The 20,320-nt window shown below is 39.2% G+C and overlaps 1 protein-coding gene across 8 annotated transcripts in view; it reads left to right on the forward strand.

Moving 5' to 3' along the window:
• Nucleotides 1-20,320, forward strand: part of PGBD2 (piggyBac transposable element derived 2) — a 36,227-nt gene that overhangs the window by 12,377 nt on the left and 3,530 nt on the right. For all 8 annotated transcript variants that reach the window (XM_049708582.1, XM_049708583.1, XM_049708584.1 and 5 more), the window contains one exon: nucleotides 19,492-19,555. Coding sequence is in view for 6 of the 8 variants with exons in the window: in XM_049708583.1 (XP_049564540.1) it covers nucleotides 19,539-19,555 (17 nt within the window). In the remaining 2 variants the exon portion in view is untranslated. The remainder of the gene's footprint in view (nucleotides 1-19,491; nucleotides 19,556-20,320) is intronic.

Below are 20,320 nucleotides of genomic sequence, written 5' to 3' on the forward strand. Positions count from 1 at the left end.
AAGAGCTCAGAGCAAGAGATGACATTGTTTCTTAGGTCAGTTATATCAGATGTCTGAAAGAGTGAAGCCGTATGTTTTCTGAAACCACTCCTGCTTTTGGAACCTGATATGATCGAATGAAAGACTGCAAACCGGAGTGGCCTAACCCTGGGAAACATCCTCATACAACAAAATGATGAACTGGAATGATTATTAATGATTGCATGGGGTTCTAGTAATGTGCCAGTATCTTTTGACTTGGGTATCATTTTGCTGAAAGGGGTCTGTGGCCAGAGCCCATGGGGTGGGCTATGAGATAATAGAAAATATACATAGATCTCTGCCCCAGTTCCTGGAACAGAGCTCCTGAAATCCTTGTAATTTCCTATGTGATAAGAGCACTAGGAGCATCTTTTGTCCTAATATTTGGTTTTTGACCTGGGTTCCTGGCACAGGGCTCCTGAAACCCTTGTAATTTCCTGCGTGATAGGAGTGTCCTTTGTTCTAATGAGGTGACTCTGGTTGGGTGCCTGGATGGCTCCTGGATGAGGGCTGGTTACCAGAAAGACCAAGCCATGATTGGAAGCTTGGAATTTTCAGCCCCACCCACTCCCCATTCTCTTGAGAAGGGAGGAGCTGAAAACGGGATTAATGATAAATCATGCCTACATGATGAAGCCTCCATAAAAATCCCCAAAGTACAGGATTCAGAGAGCTTCTGGATTGGTGAACACATGGAGGTGCTGCGAGAGTGGCGTGCCTGAAGAGGGCATGGAAGCTCAGCACCCTTTCCCCATACCTTGGCCTGTGCATCTCTTCATCTGGCTGTTCATCTATATCCTTTATCATATCCTTTAATAAACTGGTAAACATAAAGCATTTCCCTGAATTCTGTGAGCTGCTCTAGCAAATTCATTGAACCCAAGGAAGGGATCGTGGGAACCCCTGATTTGTAGCCAAGTCAGACAGAAATTGTGGGTAACCTGGGGACCTACTACTTATAATTGGCATCTGATATGGGGAGCAGTTTTGTGGTACTGAGCCCTTAACCTGTGGGATCTGACACTGTCTCCAGGTAGATGGTGTCAGAATTGTTGGACACCCAGCTGGTGTTGCAGAGAGTTACTTGTATGGACCCCCCCACCCCGAATTTAGTCACTAGAAGTGTCAGAAGTGAAACGTTCTATGCTAGTGGTAAAGAAGACCCACAGGAGAGAACAAAGGAGGGAAGGACTGGGTTTCTTCCTACTCAGGAGGAGGAAAACTGGGTTTTTCCAATTTAGTGGTGTTCTCATAAGGTATTCTGGCCCATATATTGATGTTAACTTGCATTTCTGTGGGGAATGAGGACCTAGAACTTCCTAGTCCTTCATCTGTTGATATCACCTCCCCCATTATCTGCCTTTTGATTAGATAGTTTAATCTATTTACTTTAAAAATAATTACTGAAAAGGGGAGACTTATTTTGTCACATTGCTATTTGTTTTGTGTCTGTCTATCTATCTTATAGCTCTTTTGTCTCTCATTTTCCTCCATTACGGCCTACCTTTTTTGTGTTTAGTTGATATTTTGCAGTGACATGTTTTGATTTCCTCTTAATCTCCTTTCATGCATATTCTTTAGATTTTTTTTTGCAGTTACCATGGGATTATATAGAATATCCTAATGTAACTAATTTCACTTGATAGCAGCTTTGCTTCAGTTGCATAAATAAACTCCTCTCTTACAAAGTTCTTCCCCCCTTATATTACTGATGTCAAAAATTACATCTTTAATTTATAATTGTTTTTTATGCATTCATCTTTTAAATTCTGTAGAAAATAAGAAGTGGAGTTACAAACTAAAATGACAACAATGTTGTTTTTTTTTTTAAAATATGGGTTTATATATTTACCCTTACTGGTAACTTTATCTTTTCTCAAGTATGACTGAGTTACTGTCCAGCATCCTTTCCTTTCAACATTAAGGACTCTCTTTAGCATTTCTGGTATTGTGGGTCTAGTGGTAATGAATTCCTTCAACTTTTGTTTGTCTGGGAATATCTTAATTTCTCCCTCATTTTTGAAGGACAGTATTGCTGAATATAGAAATCGTGGTTCGCAATTTTTTTTCTTTTAGCACTTTAAATATATCATCTTACTACCTTTTGGCCTCTAAGGTTTCTGATGAGAAATTGACTGATGATCTTATTGCAGATCCTTTATACTATGAATTGCTTCTCTCTTCCTGATTTCAAAATTCTTGCTTTGGCTTTGGCCAATTTGATTATGATGTGTGTTGGTGTAGGTCTCTTTAGTTTATCCTACTTCAGGGTTTGTAGATCTGTCTTCCCTCAAGTTTGGGAAACTTATGGCTATTGTTTTTTCAAGTAATGTCTGTGCCCTTTTCTTTCTCTTTTCCTTTTGAGATTCTCAAAATGTGTATGTTGACTGACTTGGTGGTGACCCACAAGTCTCTTAGACTCTGTTCACTTTTCTTTATATATATATATTTTTCTGTTTGTAAGAGTTGATATTTTTAATAGTCCTGTGTTCAGTCCTTTTTTTCTCCCTTCACAACCCTGGTGTTGAACTCCTCTAGTGAATTTTTCATTTCAGCTTTGTTTATATATTGTTTGCCTGATTTCCTTTAGTTCTTTGTCCATGTTTTCCATTTACTTGCAGCATATTTAAGATGATTATTTTAAAGTCTTTGTCTAGTAAGTCTGATATCTAGGTTTCCTCAGAGTTGGTTCTGTCAGCTTTAAATGAGCCACATTTTCTTGTTTCTTTATGTGCCTTGTGATTTTTTTTGCTAAAAATTGAATGTTTTTCTATTATTATGTGGTAACTCTGGAAATTAGACTCCTTGCCTTCCCCAGGGTTTGCTTTTTTAAATTTTTTGAAGGCCATTGTAGTTAATTTGTTTTGGGACTTTTCCAAACTATTTCTGCAAAGACTGTATATTGTCATGTGTGATCACTGAAGACTTTGTTCCTGTAGCTTGTGTTCAGCTAATCTTTTGACAGAGAATTCCATGAATCTCAGGAGCTGAAACAAACAAAAAACACTGAAAAAAACCCAAAAAAAGACCATCTACCTCTCCCTGTCTTTACATATTTGCTCTTTGCTGGGACACTCCTTCATCACTTAGTTAGGATACTCTTAATCTTGGGATTAGCCCGAGGTAAAAATTTAAGGTCTCAGGAGTTTTCTGAGCGTGTGTCTTGGTCTTGCATGTGGCTTTCTTAAATTCCTCCATATTCGTGGAAGCTTTTGAATGTCCTGTATTTCCAAATGGCCTTAAATGGTCTGTTATGTATCTTTACCCACAGTCTGTTGCTCCAGACGTCTGTGGATTTGTATTCTGCCTCACAGCTTTTTCTGCCACACCAGGGTTTTAGGTATCCTTAAGACACGTTAGAGCAGAAATACACAATAATTTGCAATCAAGTTTGCTCTTTCTCCCTTTAGTTTGAGGGGAAAACTGGGAATTGGGCGTCTGGCTACTCAAGACTAAGATTGCTGCAGCACTGGAAAGGGGGTAGGTCAAGGGTGAGTAAGAACTCCACAAAACGTTCTGTTGTTTTGAAGTTGGCTTTTTAATTTTTTTTTCAGTTGTATTGAGATATAATTGACATACAACACTGTATAAGTTTAAACTGTACCACATAATGACTTGTCATACTTATATTGTAAATTGCTATAGTAAGTTAACGTCCATCTCATATAGTTATGAAGAAGAAATTTTTTTTCCTTGTGATGACAACTTTTAAGATTTAATCTCTTAGCAACTTCCAAAGATACTATACAGCAGTGTTAACTATGGTCATCATGTACATATTTCCCCAGTTATAAACTGAGACTTCCTCATTTATTTTATACCTGGACACTTGACCTTTTCACCACCATCAACCAATTCCCTCTTCTTCAACCCACCACCTCTGGTGACCACAAATCTGATTCTTTTTATATGAGTTCATTTGTTTGTTTTTTTTAGATTCTACATGTAAGTGGGATCATACGATATTTGTCTTTTTCTGTCTAACCTATTTCACTTAGCATAATGCCCTCAAGTGCATCCATGCTGTCACAAATGATAGGATTTCCTTCTTTTTTATGGCTGAATAACATTCCATTATATATATGTACCACATTTTCTTCAGTGGACACATCTTGGCTATTGTAAATAATGTTTCAGTGAATGTGGGGATGCAGGTATTTCTTCAAATAGTGACTTCATTTCCTTTGGATGTATACCCAGAAGTGGACTCGCTGGACTGTATGGTAGCTTTATTTTTACTTTTTTGAGGAACCTCCATACTGTTTTCCGTAGTGGCTGCTCCAGTTTGCATTCCCACCAGTAGTGCACAAGGGTTCCCTTTTTTCCACATGCTTGTTGTGTCTTTTTGATGGCAACCGTTCTAACAGGAGTGAGGTGATATCTTACAGTGGTTTTGATTTGCATTTCCTTGACGGTTAGTGATTTTTTTTAAATAAATCTATTTATTTATTTATTTTTGGCTGCGTTGGGTCTTCATTGCAGTGCACGGGCTTCTCATTGCAGTGGCTTCTCTTGTTGCGGAGCACGGGCTCTAGGTGCACAGGCTTCAGTAGTTGTGGCACGCAGGCTCAGTAGTTGTGGCTTGCGGGCTCTAGAGTGCAGGCTCAGTAGTTGTGGCGTACAGGGCTTAGTTGCTCCACGGCATGTGGGATCTTCCTGGACCAGGGCTGGAACCTGTGTCCCCTGCATTGGCAGCCGGATTCTTAATCACTGCGCCACCAGGGAAGTCTGACGATTAGTGATGTTGAGCATCTTTTCATGTACCTGTTGGCCGTTCAGTATTTTCTTTGGAAAAATATCTAATTTCCTCCACGTAGCACCCCAGGACTGGGGCACCTAATCTGTGGCTTGAATTGCTCACTTCCCAGGGCAGGTGTCTGCCCTTATAATCTTCCATTTCCTCTGAGTCCCCTTCCAGGAGCACCAGGTCCTGACCCCATCTTTTCTTCCCTTCATACCTGATCACGTGTATATCTTTCCTACATCCTTGTTTGTACAACAGGCCTTCTGCCAGTTTCCACTTAGTTTTCAGTGAAAATTGTTTACGTGTAGATATATTTTTGATTTGTTTGTGGCGGGCAGTGAGCTTCATGTCCTCTCACGTTGCCATCTTGATCCCTTTGATTACTATAGCCTTATAATATAGTTTGAAATGAGGAAGTGTAATGCCTCCTGCTTTGTTCTTTTTAGGATTGCTTTGACTATATGAGGTCTTTTGTGGTTCCATATAAATTTTAGGATTGTTTTTTCTACTTCTATAAAAAATGCCATTAAATCTTGATAGGGATTGCATTGGATCTGTAGATGGCGTTGGGTAGTATAGACATTGTATATTAATTCTTCCAATCCATAATTGTGGGGTATTTTTGTCTTCAGTTTCTTTCATCAATGATTTGTAGTTTCCAGTGTAAGGATTTTTTTTTTTACTTCTTTGGTTAAATTTATTCCTATATATTTTATTGTTTAATGCTATTGTAGTGGGGTAATATTCTTCAGTTCCCTTTTTTAAAAAATATTTATTTATTTTTTGGCTACACTAGGTCTTAGTTGTGGCACGCGGGGTCTTTAGTTGCAGCATGCAGAATCTTTAGTTTCGGCATACAGGATCCTTAGTTGCGGCATGAGAACTCTTAGTTGCAGCATATGGAATCTAGCTCCTAACTAGGGATCCAACCTGGGCCTCCTGCATTGGGAGTATGGAGTGTTAGCCTCTGGACCACCAGGGAAGTCCCATTCTCCAATTCTTAAGAGAATTCAGTTTTAAAGTATAGTAATGCTACTGATTTTTTTTTTTTTTTTTCGGTACGTGGGCCTCTCACTGTTGTGGCCTCTCCCTGTTGTGGCCTCTCCCGTTGCGGAGCACAGGCTCTAGACGCACAGGCTCAGTGGCCATGGCTCACGGGCCCAGCCACTCCGCGGAATGTGAGATCTTCCCAGACCGGGGCACAAACCCATGTCCCCTGCATCGGCAGGCAGACTCTCAACCACTGCACCACCAGGGAAACCCATGATTTTTGTATGCTGATTTTATATCCTGCAACTTTACTGAATTCATTAATTAGATCTAACGGTTTTTTTGTGAAGTGTTTAGGGTTTTCTGTATGTAAAATCATGTCATCTGTAAATAGAGACAGTTTTTCTTCTTCCTTTCCAATTCTGATGCCTTTTATTTCATTTTCTTAATTTATTGCTCTGGTAGGACTTCTAGTACTGTGTTGAATAGGAGTGGTGAGAGTAGGTATCCTTGTCTTGTTCCTGATCTTAGAGGACAAGCTTTCAGTCTTTCACCACTGAATATGATGTTAGCTGTGTGCTTGTCATCTGTGACTTCTGTTATGTTGAGGTATGTTCCTTCTATACCTAAGTTGTTGAGAGTTTTATCTTGAAAGGATATGGTGTTTTGTCAAGTGCTTTACTGTATCTATTGAGATGTTCCTATGATTTTTATCTTTCATTCTATTGATGTTGTGTATCACGTTCATTTGCATATGTTTTATCAATACCACCCGTGCATCCCAGGGATGACTCCCACTTAATCATGGTGTATGATTTTTTTTTTAACATCTTTATTGGAGTATAATTGCTTTACACTGGTGTGTTAGTATCTGCTGTACAACAAAGTGAATCAGCTATATGTATACATTTATCCCCATATCCCCTCCCTCTTGCATCTCCCTCCCACCCTCCCTATCCCATCCCACTAGGTGGTCACAAAGCACTAAGCTGATCTCCCTGTGCTGTGCTGCTGCTTCCCACTAGCTATCTATTTTACATTTGGTAGTGTATATATGTCAATGCTACTCTCTCACGTTGTCACAGCTTACCCTTTCCCCTCCCCATGTCCTCAAGTCCATGCTCTATGTCTGCATCTTTATTCCTGTCCTGCCCCTAAGTTAATGAGAAACATTTTTTTTTTTAGATTCCATATATATGTGTTAGCATACGGTATTTGTTTTTCTCTTTCTGACTTACTTCACTCTCTGTGAGAGACTCTAGGTCCATCCACCTCACTACAAATAATTCAATTTTGTTTCTTTTTTTATGGCTGAGTGATATTGAATTGTATGTATGTGCCACATCTTGTTTATCCATTTATCTGTTGGTGGACACTTAGGTTGCTTCCATGTCCTGCCTATTGTAAATCGTGCTGAAGTGAACATTGTGGTACATGTCTCTTTTTGAATTATGGTTTTCTCAGGGTATATGCCCTGTAGTGGGATTGCTGGGTCATATGGTAGTTCTGTTTTTAGTGTTTTAAGGAACCTCCATACTTTTCTCCATAGTGGCTGTATCAATTCACATTCTCACCAACAGTGCAAGAGAGTTCCCTTTTCTCCACACCATCTCCAGCAATTATTGTTTGTAGATTTTTTGATGATGGCCTTTCTGACCGGTGTGAGGTGATACCTCATTGTAGTTTTGATTTGCATTTCTCTAACGATTAGTGATGTTGAACACTCTTTCATGTGTTTGTTGGCAATCTGTATATCTTCTTTGGAGAAATATCTATTTAGGTCTTCTGCCCATTTTTGGATTGGGTTGTTTGTTTTTTTGATATTGAGCTGCATGAGCTGCTTGTATATTTTGGAGATTAATCCTTTGTCAGTTGCTTCATTTACAGATATTTTCTCCCATTCTGAGGGTTGTCTTTTCCTCTTGTTTATGGTTTCCTTTGCTGTGCAAAAGCTTTTAAGTTTCATTAAGTCCCATTTCTTTATTTTTGTTTTTATTTCCATTTCTCTAGGAGGTGGGTCAAAAAGGATCTTGCCGTGATTTATGTCATAGAGTGTTCTGCCTATGTTTTCCTTTAAGAGTTTTAGTGTCTGGCCTTCCATTTAGGTCTTTTATCCATTTTCAATTTATTTTTGTATATGGTGTTAGGGAGTGTTCTAATTTCATTCTTTTACATGTAACTGTCTAGTTTTCCCAGCACCACTTATTGAAGAGGCTGTCTTTTCTCCATTGTATATTCTTGCCTCCTTTATCAAAGATAAGGTGTGTGGGTTTATCTCTGGGCTTTCTATCCTGTTCCATTGATCTATATTTCTATTTTTGCACCAGTACCATACTGTCTTGATTACTGTAGCTTTGTAGTATAGTCTGAAGTCAGGGAGCCTGATTCCTCTAGCTCCGTTTTACTTTCTCAAGTTTGCTTTGGCTATTCGGGGTATTTTGTGTTTCCATACAAATTGTGAAATTCTTTGTTCTGGTTCTGTGAAAAATGCCATTGACAGTTTGATAGGGATTGCATTGAATCTGTAGATTGCTTTGGGTAGTATAGTCATTTTCACAATGTTGATTCTTCCAATCCAAGAACATGGTATATCTCCCCATCGGTTTGTATCATCTCTAATTTCTTTCATCAGTGTCTTATAGTTTTCTGCATACAGGTCTTTTGTTTATTCCTACGTATTTTTTGTTGTTGTTGCAATGGTAAATGGGAGTGTTTCCTTAATTGCTCTTTCAGATTTTTCATCATGAGTGTATAGGAATGCAAGAGATTTCTGTGCCTTAATTTTTTACTTCGCTACTTTACCAAATTCATTGATTAGCTCTAGTAGTTTTCTGGTATTGTCTTTAGGATATTCTATGTATAGTATCGTGTCATCTGCACACAGTGACAGTTTTGCTTCATCTTTTCTGATTTGGATTCCTTTTATTTCTTTTTCTTCTCTGATTGCTGTAGCTAAAACTTCCAAAAGTATGTTGAATAATAATGGTGAGAGTGGGCACCTGATCTTAGAGGAAATGGTTTCTGTTTTTCACCATGGAGAATGATGTTGGCTGTGGGTTTTCATATATGGGCTGTATTATGTTGAGGCAGGTTCCCTCTAGTCTACTTTGTGGAGAATTTTTATCATAAATGGCTGTTGAATTTTGTTGAAAGCTTTTTCTGCATCTATTGAGATCATCGTATGGTTTTTATCCTTCAATTTGTTAATATGGCATATCACATTGATTGATTTGCATATATTGAAGAATCCTTGCATTCCTGTGATAAACCCCATTTGATCATTTAATGTACTGTTGAATTTGGTGTGATAGTATATTATTTAGAATTTTTGCATCTGTTTTCATCAAGGATATTTGTCTGTAGTTTTCCTTCCTTGTAATGTCCTTATTCTGGCTGTGGTATCATGGTAATACTGACCTTGTAAATGAGTTTAGGGGTGTTCCCTTCTCTGATATTTTGGAAGAGTTTGGGAAGAATTGGCATTAATTCTTTAAATGTTTGGTAAAATTCACCTTGAATCCATCTGGTCCTGGGCTTTTCTTTGTTGGGAAGCTTTGGGTACTGATTCAGTCTCCTTACTAGTAACTGGTTCGTTCACTTTTTCTCTTTATTCTTGATTCAGTCTTGGTATATTTTTTGTTTCTAAGAATTATCCATTTCTTCTACATCGTCCAGTGTGTTGGCAGATAAATGTTCCTACTACCCTCTGATCCTTTGTATTTTTTTTTAACTTTTTAGTTTGTACTGGAGTATAGCTGATTAACAATGTGATCGTTTCAGGTGCACAGATCCTTTGTATTTCTGTGGTATCAGTTGTAATGTCTCCTCTTTGATTTATAATTTTGTTGGGTTTTTTTTTTTTCTTGGATAGTTTAGCTAAAGGTTTGTCAATTTTGTTTGTCTTTTCAAAGAACAAACTCTTAGTTTTGTTAATCTTTTCTCAATTTTTCTTCTCTCCTTTAGTTATTTCTGCTCTAATCTTTATTGTTTCCTTCCTTCTGCTAACTTTAAGCTTAGTTTGTTCTTTTTTCTAGTTCCTTGAGGTGTAAAGTTGGGTTATTTATTAGAGATAATTGTCTTTTCATTCTGTATGTGTTTATGGCTATAAAGTTCCCTCTTAGAACTGCTTTTGCTAACATCCCCTGTTTTCGTATATTGTGTTTCCAATTTTGTTTGTTTTAAGATACTTTTTAGTTTCCTTTTAATTCTTATTTGCTACGTTGGTTGTGCAGGAGAATTATTTTTATGCATTCTTGAGTTTTTCAGTTTTCCTCCTGTTACTGATTTCTAGCTTTATACCACTGTGTTCAGGAAAGATACTTAGTATGATTTTGGTCTTGTTGAATTTGCTAAGACTTTTTTTGTGGCCTAACATTTAACATCCCAGTAAATGTTCTATGTGTGCTTAAGAAGAATGTATATTTTTCTATTGTTGAATAGAATGTTCTGTATATGTCTTTTTTTTTTTTAACATCTTTATTGGAGTATAATTGCTTTACAATGGTATGTTAGTTTCAGCTTCACAACAAAATGAATCAGTTATATATATACATATATTCCCATATCTCTTCCCGCTTGCGTCTCCCTCCCTCCCACCCTCCCTATCCCACCCCTCCAGGCGGTCACAAAGCACCGAGCTGATCTCCCTGTGCTATGCGGCTGCTTCCCACTAGCTAACTACCTTACTTTTGGTAGTGTATATATGTCCATGCCTCTTTATCGCTTTGTCACCGTTTACCCTTCCCCCTCCCCATAGCCTCAAGTCCATTCTCTAGTAAGTCTGTGTCTTTATTCCTGTTTCACCCCTAGGTTTTTCATGACATTTTTTTTTTAAAATTCCATATATATGTGTTAGCATACGGTATTTGTCTCTCTCTTTCTGACTTACTTCACTCTGTATGACAGACTCTAGGTCTATCCACCTCATTACAAATAGCTCAATTTCGTCTCTTTTTATGGCTGAGTAATATTCCATTGTATATATGTGCCACATCTTCTTTATCCATTCATCCGATGATGGACACTTAGGTTGTTTCCATCTCTGGGCTATTGTAAATAGAGCTGCAATGAACATTTTGGTACATGACTCTTTTTGAATTATGGTTTTCTCAGGGTATATGCCCAGTAGTGGGATTGCTGGGTCATATGGTAGTTCTATTTGTAGCTTTTTAAGGAACCTCCATACTGTTCTCCACAGTGGCTGTATCAATTTACATTCCCACCAACAGTGTAAGAGGGTTCCCTTTTCTCCACACCCTCTCCAGCATTTATTGTTTCTAGATTTTTTGATGATGGCCATTCTGACTGGTGTGAGATGATATCTCATTGTAGTTTTGATTTGCATTTCTCTAATGATTAGTGATGTTGAGCATTCTTTCATGTGTTTGTTGGCACTCTGTATATCTTCTTTGGAGAAATGTCTTTTTAGGTCTTCTGCCCATTTTTGGATTGGGTTGTTTGTTTTTTTGTTATTAAGCTGCATGAGCTGCTTATAAATTTTGGAGATTAATCCTTTGTCTGTTGCTTCATTTGCAAATATTTTCTCCCATTCTGAGGGTTGTCTTTTGGTCTTGTTTATGGTTTCCTTTGCTGCGCAAAAGCTTTTAAGTTTCATTAGGTCCCATTTGTTTACTTTTGTTTTTATTTCCATTTCTCTAGGAGGTGGGTCAAAAAGGACCTTGCTGTGATTTATGTCATAGAGTGTTCTGCCTATGTTTTCCTCTAAGAGTTTGATAGTTTCTGGCCTTACATTTAGGTCTTTAATCCATTTTGAGCTTATTTTTGTGTATGGTGTTAGGGAGTGATCTAATCTCATACTTTTACATGTAGCTGTCCAGTTTTCCCAGCACCACTTATTGAATAGGCTGTCCTTTCTCCACTGTACATTTCTGCCTCCTTTGTCAAAGATAAGGTGACCATATGTGCGTGGGTTTATCTCTGGGCTTTCTATCCTGTTCCATTGATCTATCTTTCTGTTTTTGTGCCAGTACCATACCGTCTTGACAACTGTAGCTTTGTAGTATAGTCTGAAGTCTGGGAGCCTGATTCCTCCAGTTCCTTCTTTCGTTCTCAAGATTGTTTTGGCTATTCGGGGTCTTTTGTGTTTCCATACAAATTGCAAAATTTTTTGTTCTAGTTCTGTGAAAAATGCCAGTGGTAGTTTGATAGGGATTGCATTGAATCTATAGATTGCTTTGGGTAGTAGAGTCATTTTCACAATGTTGATTCTTCCAATCCAAGAACATGGTATATCTCTCCATCTATTTGTATCATCTTTAATTTCTTTCATCAGTGTCTTATAATTTTCTGCATACAGATCTTTTGTCTCCTTAGGTAGGTTTATTCCTAGATATTTTATTCTTTTTGTTGCAATGGTAAATGGGAGTGTTTTCTTGATTTCACTTTCAGATTTTTCATCATTAGTATATAGGAATGCCAGAGATTTCTGTGCATTAATTTTGTATCCTGCCACTTTACCAAATTCATTGATTAGCTCTAGTAGTTTTCTGGTAGCATCTTTAGGGTTCTCTATGTATAGGATCATGTCATCTGCAAACAGGGACAGCTTTACTTCTTCTTTTCCGATTTGGATTCCTTTTATTTCCTTTTCTTCTCTGATTGCTGTGGCTAAAACTTCCAAAACTATGTTGAATAAGAGTGGTGAGAGTGGGCAACCTTGTCTTGTTCCTGATCTTAGTGGAAATGCTTTCAGTTTTTCACCATTGAGGATGATGTTTGGTGTGGGCTTGTCATATATGGCCTTTATTATGTTGAGGAAAGTTCCCTCTATGCCTACTTTCTGCAGGGTTTTTATCATAAATGGGTGTTGAATTTTGTCAAAAGCTTTCTCTGCATCTATTGAGATGATCATATGGTTTTTCTCCTTCAGTTTGTTAATATGGTTTATCACATTGATAGATTTGCATATATTGAAGAATCCTTGCATTCCTGGAATAAACCCCACTTGATCATGGTGTATGATCCTTTTAATGTGCTGTTGGATTCTGTTTGCTAGTATTTTGTTGAGGATTTTTGCATCTATGTTCATCAGTGATATTGGCCTGTAGTTTTCTTTCTTTGTGACATCCTTGTCTGGTTTTGGTATCAAGGTGATGGTGGCCTCGTAGAAGGAGTTTGGGAGTGTTCCTCCCTCTGCTATATTTTGGAAGAGTTTGAGAAGGATAGGTGTTAGCTCTTCTCTAAATGTTTGATAGAATTCGCCTGTGAAGCCATCTGGTCCTGGGCTTTTCTTTGTTGGAAGATTTTTAATCACAGTTTCAATTTCAGTGCTTGTGATTGGTCTGTTCATATTTTCTATTTCTTCCTGATTCAGTCTTGGCAGGTTGTGCATTTCTAAGAATTTGTCCATTTCTTCCAGATTGTCCATTTTATTGGCATAGAGTTGCTTGTAGTAATCTCTCATGATCTCTTTTATTTCTGCAGTGTCAGTTGTTACCTCTCCTTTTTCATTTCTAATTCTATTGATTTGAGTCTTCTCCCTTTTTTTCTTGATGAGTCTGGCTAGTGGTTTATCTATTTTGTTTATCTTCTCAAAGAACCAGCTTTTAGTTTTATTGATCTTTGCTATTGTTTCCTTCATTTCTTTTTCATTTATTTCTGATCTGATTTTTATGATTTCTTTCCTTCTGCTAGCTTTGGGGTTTTTTTGTTCTTCTTTCTCTAATTGCTTGAGGTGCAAGGTTAGGTTGTTTATTCAAGATGTTTCCTGCTTCTTAAGGTGGGCTTGTATTGCTATAAACTTCCCCCTTAGAACTGCTTTTGCTGCATCCCACAGGTTTTGGGTCGTTGTGTCTCCATTGTGATTTGTTTCTAGGTATTTTTTGATTTCCTCTTTGATTTCTTCAGTGATCACTTCATTATTAAGTAGTGTATTGTTTAGCCTCCATGTGTTTGTATTTTTTACAGATCTTTTCCTGTAATTGATATCTAGTCTCATGGCGTTGTGGTCAGAAAAGATACTTGATACAATTTCAATTTTCTTAAATTTACCAAGGCTTGATTTGTGACCCAAGATATGATCTATCCTGGAGAATGTTCCATGAGCACTTGAGAAAAATGTGTATTCTGTTGTTTTTGGATGGAGTGTCCTATAAATATCAATTAACTCCATCTCGTTTAATGTATCATTTAAAGCTTGTGTTTCCTTATTTATTTTCATTTTGGATGATCTGTCCATTGGTGAAAGTGGGGTGTTAAAGTCCCCTACTATGAATGTGTTACTGTCGATTTCCCCTTTTATGGTTGTCAGTATTTGCCTTATGTATTGAGGTGCACCTATGTTGGGTGCATAAATATTTACAATTGTTATATCTTCCTCTTGGATCGATCCCTTGATCATTATGTAGTGTCCTTCTTTGTCTCTTCTAATAGTCTTTGTTTTAAAGTCTATTTTGTCTGATATGAGAATTGCTACTCCAGCTTTCTTTTGGTTTCCATTTGCATGAAATACCTTTTTCCATCCCCTTACTTTCAGTCTGTATGTGTCTCTAGGTCTGAAGTGGGTCTCTTGTAGACAGCAAATATATGGGTCTTGTTTTTGTATCCATTCAGCCAATCTGTGTCTTTTGGTGGGAGCATTTAGTCCATTTACATTTAAGGTAATTATCGATATGTGTGTTTCTATTCCCATTTTCTTAATTGTTTTGGGTTCGTTATTGTAGGTCCTTTCCTTCTTTTGTGTTTCTTGCCTAGAGAAGTTCCTTTAGCAGTTGTTGTAGAGCTGGTTTGGTGGTGCTGAACTCTCTCAGCTTTTGCTTGTCTGTAAAGGCTTTAATTTCTCCATCAAATCTGAATGAGATCCTTGCTGGGTAGAGTAATCTTGGTTGTAGGTTTTTCTCCTTCAACACTTTCAATATGTCCTGCCACTCCCTTCTGGCTTGCAGAGTTTCTGCTGAAAGATCAGCTGTTAACCTTATGGGGATTCCCTTGTATGTTATTTGTTGTTTTTCCCTTGCTGCTTTTAATATGTTTTCTTTGTATTTAATTTTTGACAGTTTGATTAATATGTGTCTTGGCGTATTTCTCCTTGGATTTATCCTGTATGGAACTCTCTATGCTTCCTGGACTTGATTAACTATTTCCTTTCCCATATTACGGAAGTTTTCAACTATAATCTCTTCAAATATTTTCTCAGTCCCTTTCTTTTTCTCTTCTTCTTCTGGAACCCCTATAATTCGAATGTTGGTGCGTTTAATGTTGTCCCAGAGGTCTCTGAGACTGTCCTCAGTTCTTTTCATTCTTTTTTCTTTATTCTGCTCTGCAGTAGTTATTTCCACTATTTTATCTTCCAGGTCACTTATCCGTTCTTCTGCCTCAGTTATTCTGCTATTGATCCCATCTAGAGTACTTTTAATTTCATTTATTGTGTTGTTCATCATTGCTTGTTTCATCTTTATTTCTTCTAGGTCCTTGTTAACTGATTCTTGCAATTTGTCCATTCTATTGTCCATTCTATCTCCAAGATTTCAGATCAACCTTACTATCATTATTCTGAATTCTTTTTCAGGTAGACTGCCTATTTCCTCTTCATTTGTTAGGTCTGGTGGGTTTTTATCTTGCTCCTTCATCTGCTGTGTGCTTTTCTGTCTTTTCATTTTGCTTATCTTACTGTGTTTGGGGTCTCCTTTTTTGCAGGCTGAAGGTTCGTAGTGCCTGTGTTCTGGTGGATGAGGCTGGATCTTGTCTTTCTGGTGGGCAGGTCCACGTCTGGTGGTGTGTTTTGGGGTGTCTGTAGACTTATTATGATTTTGGGCAGCCTCTCTGCTAATGGGTGGGGTTGTGTTCCTGTCTTGCTAGTTGTTTGGCATAGGATGTCCAGCACTGTAGCTTTCTGGTCATTGAGCGAAGCTGGGTGCTGGCTTTGAGATGGAGATCTCTCGGAGATTTTTGCTGTTTGATATTATGTGCAGCTGGGAGGCCTCTTGTGGCCCAGTGTCCTGAAGTTGGCTCTCCCACCTCAGAGGCACAGCACTGACTCCTGGCTGCAGCACCAAGAGCCTTTCATCCACAGGGCTCCTTAATTTGGGATGATTCGTTGTCTATTCAGGTATTCCGCAGATGCAGGGTATATCAAGTTGATTGTGGAGCTTTAATCCGCTGCTTCTGAGGCTGCTGGGAGAGATTTCCCTTTCTCTTCTTTGTTCTCACAGTTCCCAGGGGCTCAGCTTTGGATTTGGCCCCGCCTGTGCGTGTAGGTCGCCGGAGGGCGTCTGTTCTTCGCTCAGACAGGACGGGGTCAAAGGAGCCGCTGATTCGGAGGCTCTGGCTCACCCAGGCCGGGGGGCAGGGAGGGTCACGGAGTGCGGGGCGGGCCTGCAGCGGCAGAGGCCGGCGTGACGCTGCAGCCTGAGGCGCGCCGTGCGCTCTCCCGGGGGAGCCGTCCCTGGATCCTGGGACCCTGGCAGTGGCGGGCTGCACAGGCTCCCCGGAAAGGCGTGTGGCTAGTGACCTGTGTTCGCACACAGGCCTCCTGGTAGCGACAGCAGCGGCCTTAGCGTCCCATGTCCGTCTCTGGGCTCCGCACTTTTAGCCGCGGCTCGCGCCCGTCCCTGGAGCTCTCTCAAGCAGCGCTCTCAATCCCCTCCCCTCGTGCACCAGGAAACAAAGAGGGACGTAAAAGTCTCTTGCCTCTTTGGCAGGTCCAGACCCCTCCCCGGACTCTCTCCCGGCCAGCCGCGGCGCACCAACGCCCTGCACGCTGTGTTCACGCCGCCAACCTCAGTCCTCTCCCGGCGCTCCGACAAAAGCCGGAGCCTCAGCTCCCAGTCCCGCCCGCCCTGGCGGGCGAGCAGACAAGCCTCTCGGCTGGTGAGTGCCGGTCGGCCCGATCCTCTGCGCTGGAATCTGTCCGCTTTGCCCTCCGCACCCCTGTTGCTGTGCTCTCCTCCGCGGCTCCCAAGCTCCCCCACTCCGCCTCCCGAAGTCTCCACCCGCGAAGGGGCTTCCCAGTGTGTGGACACTTTTCCTCCTTCACAGCTCTCTCCCGCTGGTGCAGGACCCGTCCCTATCCTTTTGTCTCTGTTTAGTTTTTTCTTTTGCCCTAACCAGGTACGTGGGGGGTTCCTTGCCTTTTGGGAGGTCTGAGGTCTTCAGCCAGCGTTCAGTAGGTGCTCTGTAGGAGTTGTTCCACGCGTAGATGTATTTCTGGTGTATCTGTGGAGAGGAAGGTGATCTCCGCGTCTTACTCTTCCGCCATCTTCCCGGAAGTCTTGTATATGTCTTTTATGTGCATTTGGTCTATAGTGGCATTCAAGTCTGATGTTTCCTTATTGATTCTTTGTCTGAATGACCTACCATTGTTGACAGTGGGATATTAAAGTCCCCCACTCTTATCTTATTGCCATTTATTTCTCCTTTTTGTTCTCTTAGTATTTGGTTTATATATTTAGGTGCTCAAATATTTAGTGCTTAAATATTTACAATTGTTATATCTTTTGATGGATTGTTGTTTTTCATTGTGTAATTATCTTATTTTCTTGTTTCCATTTTAGTGAAGTTAATTTCGACTGACATAAGTATAGCTACCCCTGCTTTCTTTTTTTTTTTTTTGGTTACTACTTGCTTGAAATATCTTTTTCCATCCTTTTACACTCAGCTTATATGTATATTTAAAGGTCAAGTGAGTATCTTGTCAGTAGCATATCATTGGATCTTACTTTTTTATCCATTAAGCCATTCCGTGGCTTTTGGTTAGATAATTTAATGAATTTACATTTAAAGTAATTATTGATGGGTAAGGACTAACTGTTTTTATTTTGTTCATCGTTTTCTGTTTTATAAATCCTTTGTTTCTTCTGTTCCTGTTGTGTTCTTTTATGATTTGATGAATTATTGTATCATTATGCCTTGACTTCTTTATCATATTCTTTTGTGTAACTACAATAAGTTTTTCTTTTGTGTTTGTCATGAGGTTTACATAAAATCTTGAAATGATAGCACCCTATTTTAAACTGGTAACACCTTAACTTCTATAACATTTCTAAACTTTACTCTTTTACTTCTCCTCCCCCTTACATTTTAGATTATTGATGCTACAGTTTACATATTTCTTATAGTATGTATCTTATAACAGATTATTGTAGTTATAGTTGTTTTAGAATGTTATTTTTTCCTTTGTTTTTAAATTGGGGTATAGTTGTTTTACAATGTTATGTTAGTTTCTACTGTACAGTAAAATGAAGTAGAGTTCCCTGTGCTATACAGCAGGTTCTTATTAGTTATCTACTTTATACATATTAGTGTATATATGTCGATCCCAATCTCCCAGTTCATCCCATCCCTCCACTCCCCTCCCCCTGCTTTCTCCCCTTGGTGTCCATACATTTGTTCTCTACATCTGTGTCTCTATTTCTGCCTTGCAAACCGGTTCATCGGTACCATTTTTCTAGAATCTACATATATGCATTAACTTTTAACTTTAAATCTAGAGTTGTTAGTGAATTATACACCCCTATTACCTGACTGACTTTATAGTTACCATTACCAATGAGTTTTACACTCTCTTCATATGATTTTATGATATAATTAGTGCCCTTTTACTTCTACTTGAAGAATTCCTTTTAGCATTTATTTTAAAGCAGGTCTTGTGGTATGAACACCCTCTGCTTTTGTTTGCTTGTGAAAGTCTTTATGTCTTCTTCAGTTTTGAAGGACAGCTTGCTGGGAATAACATTCTTAGTTGATAGTTTTTTCTTTCTACATTTTCAATATATCATCCCATTCTCTCCTGGTCTGAAAAGTTTCTGTTGAAAAATCTGCTACTAGTCTTATAGGGATTCCCCTGTATGTAATTTCTCTTTTTCTTGCTGCTTTCCAAATTCTTTCTTTGTCTTAGACTTTTGACAATTTAATTATAATGTGTCTTGGTGTAGCCCTATTTGAGTTCAACCTATTTGGGGTCCTTTGGGCCTTCTGCCTACTACAGGTTTGTTGGAAGTTTGATGTAGTTAAAATTATCCACTTTCCTTTAAGTTTCTGTGTTTTCTATAAGAAACGTTTCCCTCTGTGGTCATTAATATACTTTAAAAGTTTTGCTTTTTTGCAATTAATACTTAATACATCTAGGACTTCGCTATCCAATATAGTAGCCACCACATGTGACTGTTTAAATTTGAATTACTTAAAATTACATAAAATTAAAAATTCAATTTCTCAGTCACACTAGCCATATATCCAGTGGTTAATACCCATATGTGGCTCATGGCTACCATATTGGACAGCACTGATATAAAACATTTCTATCATTGTGGCAAGTTCTATTGGCAGTGCTGATGTAGGACAGTATGTAGTCTTCAACCAGGGGAGATTTTACCTCCTACTCTCCCCACCAGAGGACATTTGTCTAGAAACCTTTTCGTTTTTCACAACTAGTGGGGTAGTTGTTCTATTGGTATCTAGTAGATGGAGGCCTGGGATGCTGTTAAACATCACATAATACATAGGACAACCCCCCCACGAGAAACAAAATGCCAATAGTTCTGACTGTGGGAAACCCCGCTCTAGAATGTATTTTGTTGTGAGGTGTGAGATGGGGGAGCTTGTTCTTTTTCCCTCTGACTAGCCAGTCAACTACACCTCATTTCCTGTGTGTACTTGATCCATTTCCCTCTGGTTGATAGTGAATCTTGAGATTTTTTTCCCCTTAAATGGTAGAGAAGGTCCTATTCCTTTGCTAATTAAGATATGATTTCTTAAAACTGACTTCTGTTGTCTTACAGATTCTTAGACTCTACAAGTAAAGACAAGCTCATGTTCACAATATACCATGGCTTCATCATCAAGGTAGGAGTAATGTTTGTTGAAAGGCTTTATGCAAGTACAGTTGCCTCTTGAACACATGGGGATTAGGGGTGCTGACTCTTCGCATTTGAAAATCTGTGTATAACTTTATAATCGGGCCCTCTGCACTGGCGGTTCCAACCCACTGAGGATCATGTAGTACTCCAGGACGTATGTACCGAAAAAAATCTATGTATAAGTGGACTCACATAGTTCAAACCCATGTTATTCAAGGCTAACTATATTTACTTCTCTGCTTTTGAAAGACTAAGTCTATAACATTTTCAGTTCTCAGTCCTGCTGCCCACCCTAAGCACTTGGTGTCTATGAAGCACCAAGGAGGGAGAGGAGAGAGGAAGATTGGAGAAAAGACAAGGCAGACAAAGGCGTGTGTATGGTACAGTACGGGTGCAGCTGTGTAGCTCTAGTTCTGCACTTGATCTAAAAACATGATTTACTTTCCTCATCTTTCAAGACACAAGATGGTTGTCTGTGGGGCTGCCTCAGTTCCTGCAGGCTTTCTCACTCCAAGGGTTTGAGCAGGTATGCACAGAGGTGTTTGAGGGCCTGTTTGAGAGGTGAGACTAGCAGAGATTGTGGCTGGGCAGGCCTGGATCTGCTGCTGTAGACCAGGGGAGGCATGAAGATGGCTGTTACCCTTTGAGAACGTGTCTTAGTTCGAGGTCCATGGAAAGGAAGAGCTTCAGGTTTCCTCTCCCTTTCTGGCTGGCCGTGGAGAGCTTGAGGCATACCTCATCTCCCCAGAGG

This window comes from Orcinus orca, chromosome 3 (assembly GCF_937001465.1).
Source record: "Orcinus orca chromosome 3, mOrcOrc1.1, whole genome shotgun sequence".
In the NCBI taxonomy this organism is placed as follows: Eukaryota; Metazoa; Chordata; class Mammalia; order Artiodactyla; family Delphinidae; genus Orcinus; species Orcinus orca.